General features: G+C 51.6%; 1 protein-coding gene across 1 annotated transcript in view; it reads left to right on the plus strand.

The window, feature by feature from the left end:
* LOC125947269 (uncharacterized) overlaps nucleotides 1-25,439 on the plus strand; it is a 280,283-nt gene that overhangs the window by 251,249 nt on the left and 3,595 nt on the right. The window contains exon 3 of the mRNA XM_049671686.1: nucleotides 10,818-12,020. Within this exon, the coding sequence (XP_049527643.1) occupies nucleotides 10,832-12,020 (1,189 nt within the window). The 5' untranslated portion in view covers nucleotides 10,818-10,831. The remainder of the gene's footprint in view (nucleotides 1-10,817; nucleotides 12,021-25,439) is intronic.

A 25,439-nucleotide genomic window follows, 5' to 3' on the forward strand; every position in this document is an offset into this window, starting at 1 on the left:
CGCTGGAAAAGGCCAGCTCTTCCTCCAGCTGGGCTCCTCCAGCCTATTGACATACCAGCCGAGCCATTTTGTCGTGTTGGCCTCGACCTTCTCGGCCCCTTCCCTCTCTCTACCGCTGGTAATAAATGGATTGCCATTGCTACAGATTATGCGACCCGTTACGCTATCACAAGACCTCTCCCGACCAGTTGTGCTACAGACCTTGCCGACTTCTTGATGAAAGATGTGATTTTACATCATGGTGCTCCTGGTCAGTTTCTCACCGACCGGGGTCGCTACTTCTCATTTAAAGTCATCGAAGGCTTACTTCCTTCTTGTGCCACCAAACGCAAACTTACGACTGCATACCACCCTCAAACGAACCATCTTCCTGAACGTCTAAATCGCACGATCACTGATATGCTGTTACGTATGTTTCATCTGATCATCATGACTAGGACACTGCACTACCTTTTGTCACCTTTGCATATAACTCCTCACGCCGAGACACCACCGGCTACTCTCTCTATCTTCCATATGGACGAGAACCAACGCTCACTTCTGACACAATTATTTCGACCCCTGCCGCATTGCCTATTGAATACGTGCGCGACGCCATTGCTACAGCAAAAAAGGCACGTCACATTGCCCGTCTGCGCATATCTTCGTCTCAGCCACGGCAGAAGTAGTTTTACGACGCCCATCACCGGAACGCCCGCTTTAGTGCGGGTGACCATGTTCTTCTCTGGTCCCCGTCTCGGCGCGTTGGCCTTTCTGAAAAACTGCTTTGGAGATACTTTGGCCCTTATCGTGTCGAGCGACAACTGACAGACGTTGCTTACAAAATAGCCCCGCTCGATCCTACCACGTCTTCTTCCTTTTGTGCTTCTCCTGTGGAACGCTGCTCTTTCTGTCTCCTGAGTTTGTGATTTTTTGTGTGTATTTCGGGGATCATCGCTCTCCTGCCTGGTGGCGATGGATCCTGACCCCGTTGTACGTAGTCCCGACCTGGCATTGCCTTCGACGTCGGCCTCAAGGAAGCGGAACAGCCGAGATGACGACACCGCCAGTGACAGCACTGAACTGTATACGGCTAGTAGCGATGAAAGCGACGACGACTTCATCCCTGTGGCGAAGCGCAAGGCGAAGAGCAGGATCCTAGGTGGGTCTTCGCCAGGAAGTACTTTAACATGGAAGACTTCCTGTGGTCCGCCATGCCAGACTGTACTATTTGTTCCCGTTGATCCTTCGGACAACCTGAGGAGCATGAATTTGCATCTCATCTCGGCACGACTTGAACCCCTCATGCCGAATGAGATAAAGGACATTCGAATTAACCCACGCAAGAACGTCCTGGCCATAGACGTTGAGCACCTGGCAGCTTTACATACGTTGCGAACCGTTACGGAGCTTGGCGACATCAGAGTCCGCGCTTACATCCCGCAGGACCGAGGCACGATAACGGGCGTCATATGTGATGTCGACGTCTGTATACCGAATGCTGACCTTCCTATCCTGGTCAAGCCAGCTACTGACGCCATGGACATATTGCAAGTTTGCCGAATAGGGAACTCCCGTTGCCTCAAGGCGATCTTCAAAGGCGACTGTCTTTGTTCCCATGTGAAGGTTGGTCTGTTTCGTCATGTCGTTCGAGCCTATATTCCCAGGCCTCTTCAATGCCACAAGTGTCTGAGAATGGGCTACGTGAGTGGCGTATGTAACAACAAGTTAGCTTGCCCGCGCTGTGCCGAACCCCACACAGCAGAGTCTTGCAAGGCGACTACCTGCAATGGAGATCATGATGCATCTTCAAAAAACGGCCCACGAATCAAGAAGGAGAAGAGAATCTTGAGACAATTGCTGAAGGACGGCTCATCACGGAAAGAAGTGATAACGACGGTTAGAACACGATGTTCTCGTCGACGGCGCGCATCCAAGAAGGAAAAAAAGTGCTGTTTTACCTCCAGAGCGTTCCATTACGCCGCCGGCACCACCACCACAACCACCGTCATGCACCATACGCCTACGTGGAGAGAATAATACCGAGGCTAAGAGAAGAGAATCTGACGCTACTTGGCCAGCACTACCACAGGCACACTTCCCCGCGGAGCGACAGCATCGACTACCGCAAAGCACTACTTCGACAACAGATAAACAAGCTGCGCAAGATAACCAGGTCATTGCATTGCTGAGGTCGTTGATGAGTGTTATCCACACACTCCTGAATAATATGCAAACGCCATTTGCTAAATGCGCAATGCAAGTGTTGGATTCCCTTGAACCAGTACTTGCGGGTCTACAGTAAGAAGATGGCTTGCCATCCACAACCACTGCGGCCATTCTGGGAGAAAGTCAAGTGCGCTTCCATACTTCAATGGAACGCCAGAGGTCTGCAGTCACGGATGTCAGAATTTCGTCGATTTGTTTTTGAGAACAAGTTCCCCATTCTCATAATTTGTGAACCTCATTTTCCAAAGACAATTCGACTGTCGGGCTACGAATCATTTGTTTCTTCGTCATGCATTGAACACAGTCAAGTTGCTGTGTATATCCGCAAGGAGGTCACGTACGTTCACCAAATAGTGCAGCCTCACGATGTCAATCAATACGTGTGTCTCCGTGTTAAAAAGAAGAATGTTTCATTTACACTCATAGGCGCCTACATATGCCCATCATGTCGACTTGATCAACAGAGACTAAACGACATACTCAAAAACACTCCAGGCCCTTGAATAATCATGGGTGACTTTAACGCCCACCATCTACTCTGGGGAAGCTTCAGGGCAAATCAACGAGGCACGAGCCTAGTGGATCTCACTGCCGAGCATGGACTGAGAGTTTTGAACGACGGCAGCCTGAATTATATCTGAGGAGTGACTTACAGCAGCTGTTTGGACTTGACATTAGTGTCGCATAGTTTACGTTCAAAGGTTAAATGGTTCACAGACATGCAAACTCACGGCAGCAACCATATACCTACGTACATGACCATCAGAGGCGTAGACAACTCTATTTCCCCTGTGCTCTCAAGACAGATAGACTGGCAAGCGTACCGCATTTCGATCGAGGACAAGTACAGACATGAACAACCCGAGCCCCTTGAAGACATGATCATACAAACGCTACAGACGGATCATACAAACGCTAGAAACGCTACGCGGACGTATACAAGATCTACAAGACGCACAGATTTCGACCAAGAATTGGAGAGACTTTTGGCGATCCGCCGGCGGGCCGTTAGACGATATAGACGTACTAAGTCCATTTATGACTTGAAGGAAGCCCGGCGCATTCAGAAGAAAGTTCATCGTCAAATGATCAAACTTCAGAACCAACGATGGAAGACCTTTTGCGAATCGCTGGACGGTCGCAAGCCGTTATCACCGGTGTGGAGAACTCTCCAGGGCCTTCGCTCACTTCCACAACAGCGTCGTCCCTGGACAGCGCTGGCTCTACATCAAGGTCGTCTAGAGCTTGAGGTGGCGGAAGATTTTTGTGCGAATGTTGCTGGCAACTTCGTTCTGCGGGCTGACTCCTCGCTACATGACGTTCCCTTCGCGAGAGATCAAAGCATGGAAGTGCCTTTCTCTATGGAAGAACTGCAAGCGGCCTTGGCTGCGTGCAGGCGGTCGTCATCACCCGGTCCCGATGGGGTGACGTACGCTGCTTTAAGGCACCTAGGTTCAACAGCACAATACTACCTTCTGGATATCTTTTATCAATCTTAGCATTACGGCATAGTCCCCGACGATTGGAAGTGTAGCCGACTGGTTCCTCTACTGAAGCCTGGGAAGTCTCCGCGGAACCTTACATCGTACCGCCCGATTGCACTTGCGAGTTGCATAGGTAAGGTCATGGAGAGGATGTTGCTAACACGTATGGAATGGTACCTCGAATGCCGTGGCAGTTACCCTGAAGCAATGGCTGGTTTTCGACGTGGATGGTCTTCAACAGCGTCATTGATCTTGTGACCTCCGTGCAACAACAAAAAGCTCTGAAGCGTCTCTCTGTGGCACTCTTAGATGTAAAGGGTGCCTATGACAACGTAACCCATGAAGCCATCCTCCAAGCTCTTGAGGCTGCAGAACTTGGAGGCCACGTCTTCAGGTGGATTAGGAGTTATCGATCACGGAGATCTGTGTTTGTACTAACTGAAGATGGGCCGACAAATAGATATATTTCCAGTCCTGGTGTCCCACAAGGCCCTACTCTTTTCAATCTTGGTCTAGTGGGGCTCGCTGAAACGCTACCACAGACGGCTAATGCCTGACAGCGGCATACCTTCGCCGACAAGGCTTGACAATATCCACAAAAAATGTGCACTAGTGGCATTTACACGAAAACCGATGTATTTATACCCGGTGTGCATCGAGGGCAAGTCAATTTAGTACAAGAAAACTCACAGGTTCTTAGGCGTTATTGTGGATTGCGACCTCACTTGGAGTCCCCATGTCTCGCGCTTGAAGAAAAAACTCATTTGTATTGAGAATATGTTTAAATTCGTAGCTGGAAAATCGTCGGGACCATCCGTGCGCTCCATGTTACAGCTATACACGGCACTTTTTCTAGCATTCCTGCGATACAGTCTTCCTGTCTTGTCCAACACATGCAAGACCAATATCCTTGCACTACAGAGCGTACAAGCCGAAGCACTTCGGACATGTCTTGGCCTCCCGAGATGTTAATCGATAGCTGCAACTGATTGCTATCGCACAGGAGCCCCCGATCACCACTCATATCGTCGGTGAGACGCTAAGAGCGCACATTAGACACATTTCACGGCTACCATCCCATCATTTAGCCGATTTGCCAGTGCGAAGACCACAGGCTACATTCTGTAGTATTGTGACAGTACACCATGCCTCAATACCATCTGGCTTTAAGCCTGCGAAACGCCCAACATCGGCATTATGGTGCCTCCGGCAAATTCACGTGTGCCTCTCAATTCCTGGGATTAGAAAAAAGGCAGAATTCTCAACACTATCCCTGAAGCAATTGTCTCTGCTTGTCATCAACGAGTATTATTCTGACCGCATACACATGTACACGGACGGTTCCACCATTTCCAACAGCTCTACCGGAGCAGTAGTTGTTCCATCGGACGCCGTCACTTTGCAATTTGAATACTCGCATAATACCACGTCTACAACAGCAGAACTTGCAGCTCTTCAAGGTGCACTCAATTACGTGCTCCAGCAGCCGCCAAATCGTTGGGCCATTTTCAGTGATTCCAAAGCAGCCCTACAAACTCTACAGTTTTCCCTACGACAAGCGTTACACGAGCCGCTAGTGCACGAAATTAGGTGCGCTCATCATCACGCGCTCGAACAAGGACATGACATTGTGGAATGGTTGGCAACGACAGCACAGATGAAGCAGTACGCTCGGCTCAACAAAAACATCAGCTGGTTCCTACACCACTCTCAAGAACCGATGCAGCGCGGCAACTTCAATCGATTGCTCACCGCATCACACTTCTGCGATGGAATTCACCGGGTTTCACCAACTCACGTTCGCACTCTCTTGACCCTAACTTGCGACTTCGCCTACTTCCTGGACTCTCCCGTCGTGAAACAACTTTACTGTGTCGCATGTGGTTGGGTGTAGCATTTACCAACGCCTATTTGTTCCTAATAGGGATGACCAACAGTGCGGCGTGCAATTTGTGCGGGTGCGACGAGACTCTTGAGCACCTTCTGTGTCACTGTCCATCTTTTGACACTCAACGACGTATTCGCCAAGCTAAACTCTACCTGTTAGATAACAGAACGCTCTCGGAAGAAAAGATTCTTGGGCCATGGCCTATCCATTCTTGCATGCAAAAGGCCACAAAATCCCTTCTGCAGTTCGTGAAGAGTACTGAATTGTACGAACGCTTGTGACAGCGGAGAGTCTTCTGTGACTATCTCTGTGAATGACTGACTCTATTTTTTTCTTTTTCCTTCTTATCTGTTCTTCCCCTTTCCCCCTCCCCAAGTGGAGGGTAGCCAACAGAGCACGCCCTTGGTTAACCTCCCTACCTTTCCCTCTTCGTTTCTCTCTCTTCTTCCTCAGACGTCGTGCATGTGGCCCACCTCAAGCCATACCTTTCAACCACCACCCTACCCTGTCTTTGCCGGCCGGAGGTTAATGTCACCAGACTGCGTGCAGTGTGACAAAGACGTTGGCAACTGGGGTGAAGAAAACGACGAGTGAAAAATTGTCTTTACGACATCTTGGCAGTGCTACAGCTCGGTGTAAATTGTTTCTAAATATGTTTTCATTTATACCGTTTCCCATGGCAATATTATGCTCTAAGCGTCTGCCTGGTTTGAAGACATTCAGTAGTTCGCCCAGTACATAATTTCTGTCCACCCACGTCAACAGTTGTAATTTTATGGCGTGAATTTCCATTCTATAAATCATCGATGGTACTGTAACTGGCCTGTACGAGCTCGTCCAATCATTATCACCTTTGCGTTTGTAGATAAGGTTCAGCGTACTTTCACGCTATCCGACTGGAATTTTGTTTGTTTTAATCACTTGCCAAATTGAATTAGTCAGCAGTGCCTCGCTCATTGGACCGAGGTTCTTGATTAGCTGTTTTGGGATTTCCTTGAATCCTGCACCCATGACAACGTTTACCATGAAGCACCACCTCCACACGTGGTGACGACTCGGGCTGTCGTCCTCGGACAGCGATCTTACTTCCTTCGAAAAACGAGCCAATTTTCGGGATACACTTTTACCCATAAGAAAACAGAGGTGCTTAATTTTTTCCTAATCACGACCATATAAAGTCAACGGGCAATGAAACCAAGGAAAGCAGGGTTAATTAGGTATGGTTAAAATTAAATGTACAAAACGATGAAAAAAAGGGAAAGTGCAAGAAAAGATAACTTGTCGCAGGTGGTATACGTAACATACAACATTCTCAATACGCGTGCGATGCACTACCAACTGTGCTACAGCGACTGCCATCATTTTGTGCACTATCGTTGGTATTTATGTATACTAGCCCCGAAAGAGAAAAATTGCCACGCACCCGACTTACAACACGAACGGGTTTCTTTCGACAAGGCCAAATTTTTATTGGGCGGCGAGGCTGGCAATCCTTTGTAGCTTAGTGCCACAATAAGGGTTTCCTCCCAGATTTCGCACAACTGATTTCGCAGAGGCCTGGTGGGCGAATGTGGAACACCGTTTTTCGCCCGATGGCGTCACGTAACACGTCAACTTAGGAGAGCAGGTTCGTATGCTAGCTAATGGTGTTTCTCGCTATGAATGAACAAGCTGATTTTGAGAGCGCAGCTCTTAGGCGCCCGTTCCTGTGGCGAGCCTCGTAACCTACGTGCTGCCTCTCGTGATTAGCGAGGTAGTCGCGCCGAACCAGCTAATATATCGCCAAATGAAAACACCTATAGAGCTGCGCTCAAATTTCGCATTAGGCAGTACTGTAATCATTGGTGAATTTTTTTTTTAATCCTAGCGTCACCAATCGTGTCCCGTCGTAGTGTCGACAAAATGAACGCTAATAGTTAAAAATGGCATACCAGCCAAGCAGTCACTATTATGTGACTAACGCGTGCACAGAAAACCTATTTCTTCCTTTCACAGTGGAAATTACGTCTTGCTCACACATGCTTCATCAAATGCCTCAATTTGAGCGTTTTCACTGATTGCGTCATTGGTTAATTCCATTTTTTCTTTTCTAGTGATCACTGTATCTTGAAAATAGGGAATGCAACTACATTCGCGTGAGCGAAGGGCACGAAATTCATCTGGCAACAATTTGCTCACTATGTTAGAGTTCTCCCTCATCCGCTCCTTCGTGCGTCTGCAAGTTTGCCCATTGGAACTAGTCCCAAAAGATAACGGCGTTCGAATGCACACGTCCTGCATTCAACCAAATTATTTGGTTGCTTTTTCTCTATTGCCGCCCTAATTGCGGGACATGGTTTTGCTTTTGCACAGACTAACCACTGAACGTGATACTTGGTAGCGCAAAACTCGAAATAAAAGACAACAGAGAAAGACGAGATGAAAGGAAAGACGAGCGCTACCTCACAACTGTTTATTTCGGAGCAAGGCTTGCTATATATAAACAAACATACGCATGCGCAAACGCAAGAAACACACAAAGGGCGCCAGTCAGCCGAAGGCAGAGTAGTCACTTTATATGCTTAACAATTTCATTTCTGAATCATACAGTGTCACGGTCGTCTGACTAACGCAGGCTAGACCATTGATTTGGATGTGGTAGGCCTCTAACATTTCACGAGCGGTTTTGTTCTTACTTTTACCTAGGATCCTGACATTAAAAAACAGTGGTTCACAGTCGGGACAGGACCTGCAATGCGCAGACAAGTGCGCGGTGGTATCCTTCTTTAAAAGATTTGCGTGCTCTCTCATTCGGTCGTTGACGCAGCGCCCCGTTTGCCCAATGTAGCACTTGCCACAGCTGAGGGGAATGAAATAAACCACTCCAGTGGAACAATGCACGTAGCGCTGAACGTGCTGTACTGTGCACCCGTTATTAGCGCCACCCGTGATTCGAGGGCAGAGACGGGCCAGCTTGTTCGGGGCGGAAGAAACCACTGGTACTCCGTACCTGTTCGCCACCTTCTTAAGGTAGTGGTTTATTTCATTCCCCTCAGCTGTGGCAAGTGCTACATTGGGCAAACGGGGCGCTGCGTCAACGACCTAATGAGAGAGCACGCAAATCTTTTAAAGAAGGATACCACCGCGCACTTGTCTGAGCATTGCAGGTCTTGTCCCGACTGTGAACCACTGTTTTTTAATGTCAGGATCCTAGGTAAAAGTAAGAACAAAACCGCTCGTGAAATGTTAGAGGCCTACCACAACCAAATCAATGGTCTAGCCGGCGTTAGTCAAACGATCGTGACACTTTATGATTCAGAAATGAGATTGTTAAGCATAGAAAGTGACTACTCTGCCTTCGGCTGACTGGCGCCTTTTGTGTGTTTCTTGCGTTTGCGCATGCGTATGTTTGTGTATATATAGCAAGTCTTGCTCCTAAATAAACAGTTGTGAGTGTAGCGCTCGTCTTTCCTTTCCTCTCGTCTTTCTCTGTTGTCTTTTATTTCGAGTTTTGCGCTACCAAGTATCACGTTCAGTAAACACCAACTCGCCCAAGAAGAAGTTATTTTAACAGACTAACCAGTTTATTCGGAGCGGCAAAAATAACCAAGTTAACAAATCCTCGCTGGGTTGTTTCCTTGCTCATTGTCCCAAATGTGGCTGCGTGCGACGCTTTTCATGAGGCAGTTAATACGTATTTAGCAAAAATATGAACTGAGCAGGGACAAAATTAAGGCATACCACGACACACGTGTGATCAAAACGTCGTTATCACTTTCAACGAAAGAAATTAATTTTCGACTCATGCGTTATTGATAATAGTTACTTTGATTGTCTGCGTTATTTTAAACACTAGCGTAAATTTTGCGTACATTGTGACTAACCACCTTCTGAGGTTTTACGTGATATGATTATCACGCTCATAGCTCCCGAATAATTATGACCACCTGGAGTTCGTTAACGTACACCCAACGCATGCTTGACGGGCGTTCTTGCATTTCGTCTGCCCAAAATTGTGCCCCCCTGCCGAGTCCCTTGCGATTAGCAGCGCAGCGCCAATACCACTACGGTGGGTATTTTGTGTGCAATGTAACACTATCGATGACATAAACTGGCGTAGCTTTCTTTTTCGCAAATAAGCTACTTCCAGGAAGGTAATGATGTGTGTTCGTTTTGTTCTTCATGGCCATGTAGACGCACCAACAAGCTGCACCGCTAGGTCTAAGGCGTAGGATTTCACGGCGAATACAGGAAACGCAGACAACACAGAGTTGTTCGAGACGCAAAGGCAAAAGTGGAACTTGTTATGCACATGTAATGAGTTGGCCTTGCCTCGAAAAGAACCTATCTGTATAACAAATGCACCCTAAAACAATCTTTTTGGTTGCGCAAGTCGGTAAAGAGTACCACATGCACGAGATTGATCCCAAATAAAGTGCACAGTACCAACTGACAGTAGACCGCAAAGAGTGTATATAGTGACCACCTGCACAGGGGTGCCTGGAGAAGTGGCGTGCTTTGCGCCCAGGACGTGGCCACAGTGTCGATGCCGTTGCTCTTCGTGCTGGGAGTGCTGCCTCCACTGGACACGCTCGCGCACTGGGCGCCCGAGTGGATTCTCACGCACTTACTGGCGGGCTCGGCGGCACCGTCTCTACTGAGGTGGGCAACAATTATGCTCTCTGCAAAATATATGACCGGGCATGTTGGCCTGAATTGCACCGTACGAAAAGAGGAAGGGGACGGACGATTGAAACTTATATTATTGGAACTTATAATAATGAAACTAATATATATATATATATATATATATATATATATATTGACACGCATACATGTTTATGTTTCACCGGTGGCCGCTTTCAACCGGCTAACAAATGTTAAACGTTATCGCTCGGCGCAGGACGCGCCTGTATCGGAAGTTTCTAGAACGTTATCGATGCTTCTTTCCATTGCCTGTTTTCACCGACGCTTATGCTATCTGATTGCATGACTGACGCGAATTGTCTAGAACTTTCTGGAAGACACGCGGGCATCAGGGATTAATCTAGAACCTTCGATGACTCAGGTATAAAAGCCGACGCGTTTCGCCGCTGATCAGATTTTCGACGATCGCCGACTGTGTTCGCCGCTATCGTTGTGCTTTGAGTGTACCTTGATTTTGTGGGCACAGGTTCGCCCAATAAACAACCAGTTTCGTCGTACACAGTTTTACGACTGTTTTCTTCAGCGTCACTACTACGTGACATCTGGTGGAGGTGCTAGTGCGTTCATGCAGCGAACGCCCCCGCAAAGCCGCGATCCAAGCCCGAAACCGGAGGACAACGCCAACGTCACCAAGGACCAGCGAGCTAGCCGTAGGCAGCAAGGACTTCTGCCGGAGTACGGACTTCTTCCCGAGAAGACCACAGCGATCAAGGCCAAGTCAACGACCTCAATGGCAGCCCCAGCGTCCCCCATCCTGCTGCAACAACCTCGGGAGCCCCCGACCTTCCGTGGATCATCGGCTGAAGACCCTGAAACCTGGCTGGAGACATACGAGCGGACCGCGACTTTCAACAAATGGAGCGACGACGACAAGCTACGCCATGTCTATTTTTCGTTGGATGACGCTGCTCGGACCTGGTTTGAGAACAGAGAGACCACCCTGGCTACGTGGGACCTCTTTCGTGAAAACTTCGTGAGGACCTTCACGAGTGTCGTACGAAAGGAGAGGGCAGAGGTTCTCCTAGAAACCAGAGTGCAATTGCCGAACGAGAACATCGCGATCTTCACGGAGGAGATGACTCGCCTCTTCCGCCACGCCGACCCCGACATGTCTGAAGAAAAGAAAGTTCGGTTCTTGATGCGGGGTGTCAAAGACCAACTATTCGCCGGATTGATGCGCAACCCGCCCAAGACTGTCGCCGAATTTCTTTCCGAGGCTACAACGATCGAGAAGACGCTTGAAATGCGCGTCAGGCAATACAACCGCCGTGCCCTGACCAACTACGCCGACGCTCAAGCGCTAGGCGCCGACGACCTGCGCGAGACCATCAGAGCGGTCGTTCGCGAGGAGCTGCATAAGCTCTTTCCCCGGTCGCAGCCTCACGTGGCATCTATCGCCGACGTCGTCAAAGACGAACTTCAGCGCTCACTTGGAGTTCCCGATGTGCAGCCACAATCGCCGCAACCCCAGCCGGAAGCGCTGACCTACGCCGCCGTCGCCCGTCGTCAAGGCCCCCCTCCGCGCTCGCGCCAGGGCCCCGTAACGACGCAGTTCCGTCGTCCACCGCCGCCGCCGCCAGCACGCCCGCCCGTCGCCCAGCGCAGCTACCAGAGGAAGACGGACATTTGGCGCGCTCCCGACCACCGCCCGCTCTGCTATCACTGCGGGGAAGCCGGCCATGTCTACCGCCGATGCCCATACCGCGAAATGGGCCTACGAGGGTTCCCCGTCAACGCGCCGCGTCCCGATCGAGGTGAACGACCGCGCGACATCGCCGACTACCTCGCCGGAGCCCAGTGGCAACCACGACGATCCTCACGCTCGCCGTCACCAGGCCGCTACATCTCGCCGCATCGCCGTCAGTACAACGGTCCCACCCGGGGCTGATCTCCCAGCCCTTACCCGGGAAACTAAAGGCAGCAACCGATGGAGGTGCGGTTGCTGTACGACGCAATGCCGAAGATCCTCCGACGCCGCCGACGACGACGATTCGCGATTCATCACGACGAGATATCAGCACGCCGCCTAGCAACAGCCTTGACAACACTTCGCCGCCGAAAGAAGACCTTCCGACGCGACGTAGCAGCAGCAGAGCAAGCCGACGCAGCCGTGATCCGACGCCACGAATTAACCGCAACGCCAGACGCCGGTCTACCGATCTAGACGTGCTCATCGATGGCCATAACGTCACCGCTCTCGTCGACACTGGAGCCGACTATTCCGTCTTCAGTGGCCCGTTCGCCGCCAAGTTGAAGAAGGTGAAAACAGCCTGGCAAGGACCCGATATCCGGACAGCGGGAGGCCACCTAATAACGCCGACTGGAATCTGCACAGCGCGAGTCACGGTAAACAACCGCACTTACCCGGCGAGCTTCGTAATCCTGCAGCACTGCTCCAGGGATGTCATCCTAGGCATGGACTTTCTAAATCAACACGGTGCAGTCATCGACTTAAGGTCCAAGTCGATAACGCTTTCAACGCACAACGCGATACCACCGGATACAAGCATAAGTTACCATGCCTTGAATGTGCTTGAAGAACAAGTCACCGTTCCGCCTCGCTCCAGCGTAATGATTTCCGTCGGTACCGTAGTGCCTGTAGATATGGAGGGCGTCATCGAGAGCGATCATCACTTACTGCTCGACCGTGAAATTTGCGTCGCTAGAGGCATAGCTGAGCTACGTGCAGGGAAAGCAAGGGTGATGCTCACGAACTTCAGCCCCGAATACAAGCACATTAACAAAGGCACCACGGTCGCCTACATCGACGAAATAGTACAAGCCAGCAGTGCGTTCGCCTTCACGGATTCCAGTGCACCTGCAACGACGACTATAGTACCTGAACCAACTTTCGACGTCAATCAGAACCTTCCCAGGCACAAGAAAAAACAACTAAAGGCTCTGCTCCTGCAATACGAGGACTGCTTCTCGTCGTCGTCAAAAGTTCGACAAACCCCGGTCGCCAAGCACCGCATCATAACCGACGAAGATGTCCGGCCACTCCGTCAGAGCCCGTACCGAGTTTCGGCGCGCGAACGCGAGGCCATAAGGCAACAAGTCGACGAAATGCTACGCGACGACATCATCCAGCCGTCGAAGAGTCCGTGGGCGTCCCCCGTGGTGTTAGTGAAGAAGAAGGATGGAACCCTACGTTTCTGCGTCGATTATCGTCGCCTCAACAAGATCACGAAGAAGGACGTATACCCCCTCCCACGGATTGACGACGCCTTGGATCGACTCTACAACGCAAAGTATTTTTCGTCGATGGACCTCAAAACCGGCTACTGGCAAATCGAAGTCGACGAGAGGGACCGGGAGAAGACTGCGTTTATAACACCAGACGGACTGTTCGAGTTCAAGGTCATGCCGTTTGGTCTTTGCTCGGCGCCTGCCACTTTCCAACGTGTCATGGATACAGTACTGGCAGGCTTGAAGTGGCAGACTTGCCTCGTCTATTTGGACGACGTCGTTGTGTTTGCCTCAAGCTTCGAGGAACACCTCCGGCGCCTTGAAACAGTTCTTCAAGCAATCAAGACCTCCGGACTCACGTTGAAGCCAGAAAAATGCCGCTTCGCATATGAGAAGCTCTTGTTTTTGGGCCATGTCATCAACAAGTCTGGAGTGCGCCCCGACCCTCAGAAAACTGTGGCCATCTCCAACTTTCCTCCGCCCGCTGACAAGAAGGCAGTGCTTAGATTTCTTGGACTGTGCGCCTATTACAGGCGCTTCGTCAAGAATTTTTCACGGATCGCTGAGCCACTGACGTATCTCACGAAGGCCGACGTCGAGTTCAAGTGGGAGACGCCGCAAGTCGAAGCATTTGAAGAACTGAAGCGACGCCTGCAATCGCCGCCAATACTTGCGCATTTCGACGAAAATGCCGATACCGAAGTCCACACCGACGCAAGCAGCGTAGGTCTCGGCGCCGTGCTTGTGCAGAAGACTGACGGACTAGAAAGGGTTGTAAGTTACGCTAGCCGGTCGCTATCGAAGGCGGAAGCAAATTATTCCACAACAGAAAAGGAGTGCCTCGCCATCATCTGGGCTACATCAAAGTTTCGCCCCTACCTCTATGGCAGGCCCTTTAAAGTTGTAAGCGACCACCACGCCTTATGTTGGCTAGCTAACTTGAAGGATCCTTCAGGTCGCCTCGCACGATGGAGCCTGAGACTTCAAGCATTCGACATCACCGTCGTTTACAAATCCGGGCGAAAGCACGCTGACGCCGATTGTTTGTCTCGCGCCCCCGTCGAACCGCCGCCACAAGACGACCAGGATGACGACACTTTCTTGGGACCCATCAGTGCCGACGAATTCGCCGAACAACAGCGAGCCGACCCGGAACTAAGGAGCCTTGTAGACTACCTGGAAGGCAAGACCGTCATTGTGCCGAAGGCGTTCAGGCGAGGATTGGCGTCGTTCTTCTTGCAAAACGACATTCTCCTAAAGAAGAACTTCTCGCCTCTCCGAGCCAACTACCTCCTCGTGGTACCCTCAGCATTGCGTCCAGAGGTTCTGCAAGCTCTCCATGACGACCCAACGGCTGGACATCTCGGTTTTTCCCGCACTCTCGCGAGGATACAAGAAAAATACTACTGGCCTCGCCTCTCTGCTGACGTCGCCCATTACGTAAGGACATGCCGAGACTGTCAGCGACGCAAATCACCGCCGGCAAGGCCAGCCGGGCTTCTACAGCCGATCGAGCCACCTCGCCGACCGTTCCAGCAGATCGGGATGGACTTACTGGGGCCTTTTCCGACGTCGACGTCCGGGAATAAATGGATCATCGTAGCTACGGACTACCTCACCCGCTACGCCGAAACAAAAGCCTTGCCCAAAGGCAGTGCCGACGAGGTAGCCCGATTCTTCGTTGAGAACATCCTCCTGCGTCACGGTGCCCCGGAAGTCCTCATCACCGACAGAGGTACGGCCTTTACGGCAGAACTAATTCAAGCCATCCTGCGGTATAGCCAGACAAGCCATCGCCGCACCACCGCCTACCACCCGCAGACGAATGGCCTCACCGAGCGCCTAAATAAGACCATCGCCGACATGCTGGCAATGTACGTAGACAGTCGAACACAAGACGTGGGATGCCATCCTTCCGTACGTGACCTTCGCATACAACACGGCCGTGCAAGAAACGACGCACATGGCACCGTTCAACCTGGTCTACAGAAGGAACCCGGCAACGACGCTTGACGCCATGCTACCAGACGTCGCTGACGAAGAAAATCTCGACGTTGCCACCTATTTGCAGCGTGCCGAAGAAGGTCGACAGCTCGCCCGCCTGCGCATCAAGAACCAGCAGAGAACCGACAGCCGACACTACAATCTTCGACGACGCTACGTCGAGTACCAGCCCGGAGACCGTGTTTGGGTCTGGACTCCGATACGCCGACGAGGACTTAGCAAGAAACTCTTACGTCGCTATTTCGGACCATATAAGATCATCCGACGTATTGGCGCACTGGACTATGAGGTCGTGCCAGACGGCATTTCGCAATCACAGCGGCGCCGCGCACGACCCGAAGTCATCCATGTGGTGCGTCTTAAGCCTTTCTACGCCCGCTGACGAACTTAGGTACTTTGTTACTTTATTTTTCTTTCTTTATTACGCGTGGTTTTGTTTTCGCTTTCACATTTGTTTGTAGCATCGGGACGATGCTTTTTAAGGGGAGGGTATTGACACGTATACATGTTTATGTTTCACCGGTGGCCGCTTTCAACCGGCTAACAAATGTTAAACGTTATCGCTCGGCGCAGGACGCGCCTGTATCGGAAGTTTCTAGAACGTTATCGATGCTTCTTTCCATTGCCTGTTTTCACCGACGCTTATGCTATCTGATTGCATGACTGACGCGAATTGTCTAGAACTTTCTGGAAGACACGCGGGCATCAGGGATTAATCTAGAACCTTCGATGACTCAGGTATAAAAGCCGACGCGTTTCGCCGCTGATCAGATTTTCGACGATCGCCGACTGTGTTCGCCGCTATCGTTGTGCTTTGAGTGTACCTTGATTTTGTGGGCACAGGTTCGCCCAATAAACAACCAGTTTCGTCGTACACAGTTTTACGACTGTTTTCTTCAGCGTCACTACTACGTGACAATATATATATATATATATATATATATATAAGGGAATCAAGCTGGCCCCGGTAGTATAATGAAGAAAAGACGTACGTTGTATTTGCACTGTATATTTTGCTATCATTTCGGCTGGTGGACCAGCCTTCGCCAAAGCACTGACGAAGGCTGGTCCACAAGCCGAGGCTTTGACGAAGGCGGTTCCACCAGCCGCAGCGTTAGCAAAATATACTGTGCAAATACAACGTACGTCGTACTCTCGTTTCCTCATTATATATATATATATATATATACATATATATATATATATATATATATATATATATCGTAAGCACATATACCGTACTTCATCGTTCTTATTTGTATATAGCCATCATCATCCCTGTTCTTCGTGTTTGAGCCTTGGCCGGGCCTGAGGAAAAAACGGGTCGGCCAGTGCTGCCTTTCCTGGTCGTCTCACGTCTTTCAAAGTGGTGGAGGTGCGTCAAGATCCCGACGTCCTCCTGCGTTACTGCCCTACCTGGAGCTACGTTCCGGTCGCCGCCTGCGCCCGGCGACCCCTAAAGCTAAGGCCACCCCTACGTCGGGCGCTCGCACTATCGCTACCCCAAACGCTCCCTCACCCATGACATCGGCTGCACTGACATCGTGCATCATTATCAGCCCTCAACATGATCCACGAGTCTTTGCGGGTCTCCGCGAGGATGACGTCGACAACTGGCTCGACAATTACAACCACGTGAGTTCGGTCAATAGGTGGACCGACATGTAAAAGTTGACTAACTTCGCGTTCTATCTGACCGGAGTTGCGAAGACATGGTATTTTAACCATGAAACTGACATTGCCGACTGATCAGCGTTTCCCACCAGCTTGCGGCATATCTTCGCGTCTTCATCTGGCCGCCCAGAAGTCGCCAAATAGAAGCTCGCTGCGCGTGTTCAACTCCCACAAGAGTCATATATATTGTTATGAGCCAGTTGTCCGACGGACAAAGAAGATGCTGAAGCATAGAGCCGACGAGACGAGGAAGAGGTGAAACTGTTGTTCGCCATCTTTGTTGTTGCTGGCCAACATTTAGTCTCCTTGTACATAGTGTAAATAAACCCCCTTTTCTGTAAATCTCCCCGTAACATCTTGGTGGAGGTAGCAACATCACAGTGTGGCAGGTCATCGCGGGCGTGAAAAGGCGAGGACCGGCTGTCTTCCGGGCGGTAAGCGTACGCAGGACGAGGAAATGAAATCTGGCGAGAGCGACAATGGCGGGAAATATGACCTACTCCATTGCAATTAAAGCATATTGGCTTGTCGTCATGTGTGCGCCACTGGTTTGGGTCGCGGTATCGGAGGTAGGTCGATTGTGGGCGTGGAGTTCGAAAAAAATTGCCGACCGTAGGGCTACTGACATCACCACCAGTGTTGGCTCACTTCGACGAATCTGCGCCCACAGAAGTCCGTACCGGTGCCAGTGGCCATAAAATCGGCGCAGTTCTAGCCCAACGTCAGCATGGTCAGGACTGCGTTGTTGCTTATGCCAGTCGTCTTCTTTCCTCGGCTGAGCAAAACTATTCGATCACAGAGCGAGAGTGTCTCGCTCTAGTTTGGGCCATCGCCAAGTTTCGCAGTTACCTCTACGGCCGACCCTTCACCGTCATTACTGACCCCCATGCTGGCTGTCTTCTCTCAAAGATCCCACTGGTCGCCTTGGTCGTTGGGCACTGCGACTTCAAGAGTACTCGTATACCGTCATTTACAAGTCTGGCCGCTTGCACCAGGATGCCGACTGCCTCTCCAGATACCCAGTAGATCCACCTGACGCTGCCCTGAGCGACTCCAGCCCGTGTGTTCTTTCCATCTCTCAACTGTTCAACATCGCTGCCGAACAACGCCTTGACGTCTCTACGCAAGATCATCGAAAAATTGCACTCCCACGCTCCTGATCCTTCCCTCCGCCTCTTTGTACTCCAAAACGACACGTTATATCGTCGCAGTTTACTCCCTGACGGTCCTGACCTGTTGTTAGTCATCTCGGCTCACCTCCGTTCCACTGTCCTGGCGCACCAACGGCGGGACATCTTGGCGTGTCACGCACGTACGACCGCGCACGCCGCCGTTTCTATTGGCCTGGGATGTCCCGCTCAGTGCGCCGTTACGTGTGCTCATGCGACCTTTGTCAGCGCCCAAAAAAGTTTACTCTGCCGCCTGCAGGCCATCTTCAGCCTCTGGACATTCCTTACGAGCCTTTTCACCGCGTCGGCCTCGATTTACTTGGTCCGTTTCCCCTATCCGCCTCTGGGAACAAGTGGGTCGCCGTTGCCACAGATTATGCGATGCGGTTTGCCATTACGCGTGCACTTCCCAGTAGCTGTGCCACCGACGTCGCAGACTTCTTGCTGCATAACGTCATACTCCAGCACGGAGCTCCTCGGCAGCTGCTCACTGACCGCGGCCGACAGTTCCTGTCCAGGGTGATCGATGACATTCTAAGCTCCTGCGCGACGCAACATAAACTGACTACAGCCTACCATCCAAGACGAATGGCTTGACAGAACGCCTGAACCGCACCCTTACCGACATGTTGGCCATGTATGTGTCTGCCGACCACCACGACTGGGACGTTGCACTACCCTTTGTGCCATTCGCGTACACTTCCAGGCATGAGACAGCTGGTTATTCGCCGTTTTTCCTCTTATACAGTTGAAACCCTAAATAGCCCATGGACAACCTGGTGCCTTCTTCTGGGTGCCCGCCCACTGAATATGCTCCATAGACTATTGCACGTGCCGACCATGCACGTAAAGTTGCTCGCACTCGATTTTCTGAGTCCCAAATCCACCAGCAGTCTCGCTACAACAGCCACCACAGGACCACCCACTTTGTCCCTGATCGCTCGTTCTCTTATGGTCCCCAGCACGACGCGGTGGCTTATCCGAAAAACTGCTCTACCAGTACACCGGTCCATATCGCGTGTGCCGCCAAGTGACTGATGTCACTTATGAAATCGCTCCACTGCTGCCTTCGTCATCCTCTGCTCCTCTCCGCAAGGACATTGTACACGTTGTCCGTCTCAAGCCCTATCGTGCCCCGGACAGCCCTTAATACCTTGTGTGCTAGTTTTTTTTTCATGTACCCTTCGTTCACCTGCACCGAGTCGGTGCTTTCGCCGCCGGAGGGTAGTGTTATGAGCCAGTTGTACGGCGGACAAAGAAGATGCTGAAGCATAGAGCCGATGAGACGAGGAAGAGGTGAAACTGTTGTTCGCGATCTTTGTTGTTGCTGGCCAACATTTAGTCTCCTTGTACATAGTGTAAATAAACCCCATTTTCTGTAAATCTCCCCGTAACAATATGGCTCTATGCCGCCGCGCCAACATTGGAATGACAGAAGCAAATTGGGCAATCCGCCGTGGGCACGGCGGAAGCAATCTGCCGTGGGCACGGTGGATCCAAAGCTGCCATGTCGCTAAACGGGACGCTTCTCTGCTTGGTGCAGGTTTTTCTAGGCTTCGCTGCTTCTGGATGCGCACGCCCACTTGATGCGTCCTGCGACGACAAGAACCAGCTCATGAGCAAAGGCCCTTCATTCCCAACGCTGTCGTCATCTGACGACGAAATTCTACTGGCCTTTCCTTTCAAGCATCTCAGTGTGACGTCATCGCTTGGCGCCGCTATAAAAGAAGACCGGCATGATTTCGTCTCCTGTGGGCACGGCGGATCCAAAGCTGCTTGGCGCCGCTATAAAAGAAGACCGGCATGATTTCGTCTTCTGTGGGCACGGCGGACCCAAAGCTGCCATGTCGGTAAACAGAACGCTTCTCTGCTTGGTGCAGGTTTTTCTATGCTTCGCTGCTTCTGGATGCGCACGCCCACTTGATGCGTCCTGCGACGACAAGAACCAGCTCATGAGCAAAAACCCTGCGTTCCCAACGCTGTCGTCATCTGACGACGCAATTCTACTGATCTTTCCTTTCAAGCATCTCAGTGTGACGTCATCGCTTGGCGCCGCTATAAAAGAAGACCGGCATGATTTCGTCTTCTGTGGGCACGGCGGATCCAAAGCTGCCATGTCGGTAAACGGAACGCTTCTCTGCTTGGTGCAGGTTTTTCTAGGCTTCGCTGCTTCTGGATGCGCACGCCCACTTGATGCGTCCTGCGACGACAAGAACCAGCTCATGAGCAAAGGCCCTTCGTTCCCAACGCTGTCGTCATCTGACGACGCAATTCTACTGGCCTTTCCTTTCAAGCATCTCAGTGTGACGTCATCGCTTGGCGCCGCTATAAAAGAAGACCGGCATGATTTCGTCTTCTGTGGGCACGGCGGATCCAAAGCTGCCATGTCGGTAAACGGAACGCTTCTCTGCTTGGTGCAGGTTTTTCTAGGCTTCGCTGCTTCTGAATGCGCACGCCCACTTGATGCGTCCTGCGACGACAAGAACCAGCTCATGAGCAAATGCCCTGCGTTCCCAACGCTGTCGTCATCTGACGACGCAATTCTACTGGCCTTTCCTTTCAAGCATCTCAGTGTGACGTCATCGCTTGGCGCCGCTATAAAAGAAGACCGGCATGATTTCGTCTTCTGTGGGCACGGCGGATCCAAAGCTGCCATGTCGGTAAACGGAACGCTTCTCTGCTTGGTGCAGGTTTTTCTAGGCTTCGCTGCTTCTGAATGCGCACGCCCACTTGATGCGTCCTGCGACGACAAGAACCAGCTCATGAGCAAATGCCCTGCGTTCCCAACGCTGTCGTCATCTGACGACGCAATTCTACTGGCCTTTCCTTTCAAGCATCTCAGTGTGACGTCATCGCTTGGCGCCGCTATAAAAGAAGACCGGCATGATTTCGTCTTCTGTGGGCACGGCGGATCCAAAGCTGCCATGTCGGTAAACGGAACGCTTCTCTGCTTGGTGCAGGTTTTTCTAGGCTTCGCTGCTTCTGGATGCGCACGCCCACTTGATGCGTCCTGCGACGACAAGAACCAGCTCATGAGCAAAAACCCTGCGTTCCCAACGCTGTCGTCATCTGACGACGCAATTCTACTGGCCTTTCCTTTCAAGCATCTCTGTGTGACGTCATCGCTTGGCGCCGCTATAAAAGAAGACCGGCATGATTTCGTCTTCTCTGGGCACGGCGGATCCAAAGCTGCCATGTCGGTAAACGGAACGCTTCTCTGCTTGGTGCAGGTTTTTCTAGGCTTCGCTGCTTCTGGATGCGCACGCCCACTTGATGCGTCCTGCGACGACAAGAACCAGCTCATGAGCAAAAGGCCCTGCGTTCCCAACGCTGTCGTCATCTGACGACGCAATTCTACTGGCCTTTCCTTTCAAGCATCTCAGTGTGACGTCATCGCTTGGCGCCTGCTATAAAAGAAGACCGGCATGATTTCGTCTTCTGTGGGCACGGCGGATCCAAAGCTGCCATGTCGGTAAACGGAACGCTTCTCTGCTTGGTGCAGGTTTTTCTAGGCTTCGCTGCTTCTGAATGCGCACGCCCACTTGATGCGTCCTGCGACGACAAGAACCAGCTCATGAGCAAAGGCCCTTCGTTCCCAACGCTGTCGTCATCTGACGACGCAATTCTACTGGCCTTTCCTTTCAAGCATCTCAGTGTGACGTCATCGCTTGGCGCCGCTATAAAAGAAGACCGGCATGATTTCGTCTTCTGTGGGCACGGCGGATCCAAAGCTGCCATGTCGTAAACGGAACGCTTCTCTGCTTGGTGCAGGTTTTTCTAGGCTTCGCTGCTTCTGAATGCGCACGCCCACTTGATGCGTCCTGCGACGACAAGAACCAGCTCATGAGCAAAGGCCCTGCGTTCCCAACGCTGTCGTCATCTGACGACGCAATTCTACTGGCCTTTCCTTTCAAGCATCTCAGTGTGACGTCATCGCTTGGCGCCGCTATAAAAGAAGACCGGCATGATTTCGTCTTCTGTGGGCACGGCGGATCCAAAGCTGCCATGTCGGTAAACGGAACGCTTCTCTGCTTGGTGCAGGTTTTTCTAGGCTTCGCTGCTTCTGGATGCGCACGCCCACTTGATGCGTCCTGCGACGACAAGAACCAGCTCATGAGCAAAAGCCCTGCGTTCCCAACGCTGTCGTCATCTGACGACGCAATTCTACTGGCCTTTCCTTTCAAGCATCTCAGTGTGACGTCATCGCTTGGCGCCGCTATAAAAGAAGACCGGCATGATTTCGTCTTCTGTGGGCACGGCGGATCCAAAGCTGCCATGTCGGTAAACGGAACGCTTCTCTGCTTGGTGCAGGTTTTTCTAGGCTTCGCTGCTTCTGAATGCGCACGCCCACTTGATGCGTCCTGCGACGACAAGAACCAGCTCATGAGCAAATGCCCTGCGTTCCCAACGCTGTCGTCATCTGACGACGCAATTCTACTGGCCTTTCCTTTCAAGCATCTCAGTGTGACGTCATCGCTTGGCGCCGCTATAAAAGAAGACCGGCATGATTTCGTCTTCTGTGGGCACGGCGGATCCAAAGCTGCCATGTCGGTAAACGGAACGCTTCTCTGCTTGGTGCAGGTTTTTCTAGGCTTCGCTGCTTCTGGATGCGCACGCCCACTTGATGCGTCCTGCGACGACAAGAACCAGCTCATGAGCAAAGGCCCTTCGTTCCCAACGCTGTCGTCATCTGACGACGCAATTCTACTGGCCTTTCCTTTCAAGCATCTCAGTGTGACGTCATCGCTTGGCGCCGCTATAAAAGAAGACCGGCATGATTTCGTCTTCTGTGGGCACGGCGGATCCAAAGCTGCCATGTCGGTAAACGGAACGCTTCTCTGCTTGGTGCAGGTTTTTCTAGGCTTCGCTGCTTCTGGATGCGCACGCCCACTTGATGCGTCCTGCGACGACAAGAACCAGCTCATGAGCAAAGGCCCTGCGTTCCCAACGCTGTCGTCATCTGACGACGCAATTCTACTGGCCTTTCCTTTCAAGCATCTCAGTGTGACGTCATCGCTTGGCGCCGCTATAAAAGAAGACCGGCATGATTTCGTCTTCTGTGGGCACGGCGGATCCAAAGCTGCCATGTCGGTAAACGGAACGCTTCTCTGCTTGGTGCAGGTTTTTCTAGGCTTCGCTGCTTCTGGATGCGCACGCCCACTTGATGCGTCCTGCGACGACAAGAACCAGCTCATGAGCAAAGGCCCTGCGTTCCCAACGCTGTCGTCATCTGACGACGCAATTCTACTGGCCTTTCCTTTCAAGCATCTCAGTGTGACGTCATCGCTTGGCGCCGCTATAAAAGAAGACCGGCATGATTTCGTCTTCTGTGGGCACGGCGGATCCAAAGCTGCCATGTCGGTAAACGGAACGCTTCTCTGCTTGGTGCAGGTTTTTCTAGGCTTCGCTGCTTCTGGATGCGCACGCCCACTTGATGCGTCCTGCGACGACAAGAACCAGCTCATGAGCAAAGGCCCTTCGTTCCCAACGCTGTCGTCATCTGACGACGCAATTCTACTGGCCTTTCCTTTCAAGCATCTCAGTGTGACGTCATCGCTTGGCGCCGCTATAAAAGAAGACCGGCATGATTTCGTCTTCTGTGGGCACGGCGGATCCAAAGCTGCCATGTCGGTAAACGGAACGCTTCTCTGCTTGGTGCAGGTTTTTCTAGGCTTCGCTGCTTCTGATGCGCACGCCCACTTGATGCGTCCTGCGACGACAAGAACCAGCTCATGAGCAAAGGCCCTGCGTTCCCAACGCTGTCGTCATCTGACGACGCAATTCTACTGGCCTTTCCTTTCAAGCATCTCAGTGTGACGTCATCGCTTGGCGCCGCTATAAAAGAAGACCGGCATGATTTCGTCTTCTGTGGGCACGGCGGATCCAAAGCTGCCATGTCGGTAAACGGAACGCTTCTCTGCTTGGTGCAGGTTTTTCTAGGCTTCGCTGCTTCTGGATGCGCACGCCCACTTGATGCGTCCTGCGACGACAAGAACCAGCTCATGAGCAAATGCCCTGCGTTCCCAACGCTGTCGTCATCTGACGACGCAATTCTACTGGCCTTTCCTTTCAAGCATCTCAGTGTGACGTCATCGCTTGGCGCCGCTATAAAAGAAGACCGGCATGATTTCGTCTTCTGTGGGCACGGCGGATCCAAAGCTGCCATGTCGGTAAACGGAACGCTTCTCTGCTTGGTGCAGGTTTTTCTAGGCTTCGCTGCTTCTGAATGCGCACGCCCACTTGATGCGTCCTGCGACGACAAGAACCAGCTCATGAGCAAAGGCCCTTCGTTCCCAACGCTGTCGTCATCTGACGACGCAATTCTACTGGCCTTTCCTTTCAAGCATCTCAGTGTGACGTCATCGCTTGGCGCCGCTATAAAAGAAGACCGGCATGATTTCGTCTTCTGTGGGCACGGCGGATCCAAAGCTGCCATGTCGGTAAACGGAACGCTTCTCTGCTTGGTGCAGGTTTTTCTAGGCTTCGCTGCTTCTGATGCGCACGCCCACTTGATGCGTCCTGCGACGACAAGAACCAGCTCATGAGCAAAGGCCCTTCGTTCCCAACGCTGTCGTCATCTGACGACGCAATTCTACTGGCCTTTCCTTTCAAGCATCTCAGTGTGACGTCATCGCTTGGCGCCGCTATAAAAGAAGACCGGCATGATTTCGTCTTCTGTGGGCACGGCGGATCCAAAGCTGCCATGTCGGTAAACGGAACGCTTCTCTGCTTGGTGCAGGTTTTTCTAGGCTTCGCTGCTTCTGGATGCGCACGCCCACTTGATGCGTCCTGCGACGACAAGAACCAGCTCATGAGCAAAGGCCCTTCGTTCCCAACGCTGTCGTCATCTGACGACGCAATTCTACTGGCCTTTCCTTTCAAGCATCTCAGTGTGACGTCATCGCTTGGCGCCGCTATAAAAGAAGACCGGCATGATTTCGTCTTCTGTGGGCACGGCGGATCCAAAGCTGCCATGTCGGTAAACGGAACGCTTCTCTGCTTGGTGCAGGTTTTTCTAGGCTTCGCTGCTTCTGGATGCGCACGCCCACTTGATGCGTCCTGCGACGACAAGAACCAGCTCATGAGCAAAGGCCCTTCGTTCCCAACGCTGTCGTCATCTGACGACGCAATTCTACT

This window comes from Dermacentor silvarum, chromosome 7 (genome assembly GCF_013339745.2).
Source record: "Dermacentor silvarum isolate Dsil-2018 chromosome 7, BIME_Dsil_1.4, whole genome shotgun sequence".
Lineage (NCBI taxonomy): Eukaryota > Metazoa > Arthropoda > Arachnida > Ixodida > Ixodidae > Dermacentor > Dermacentor silvarum.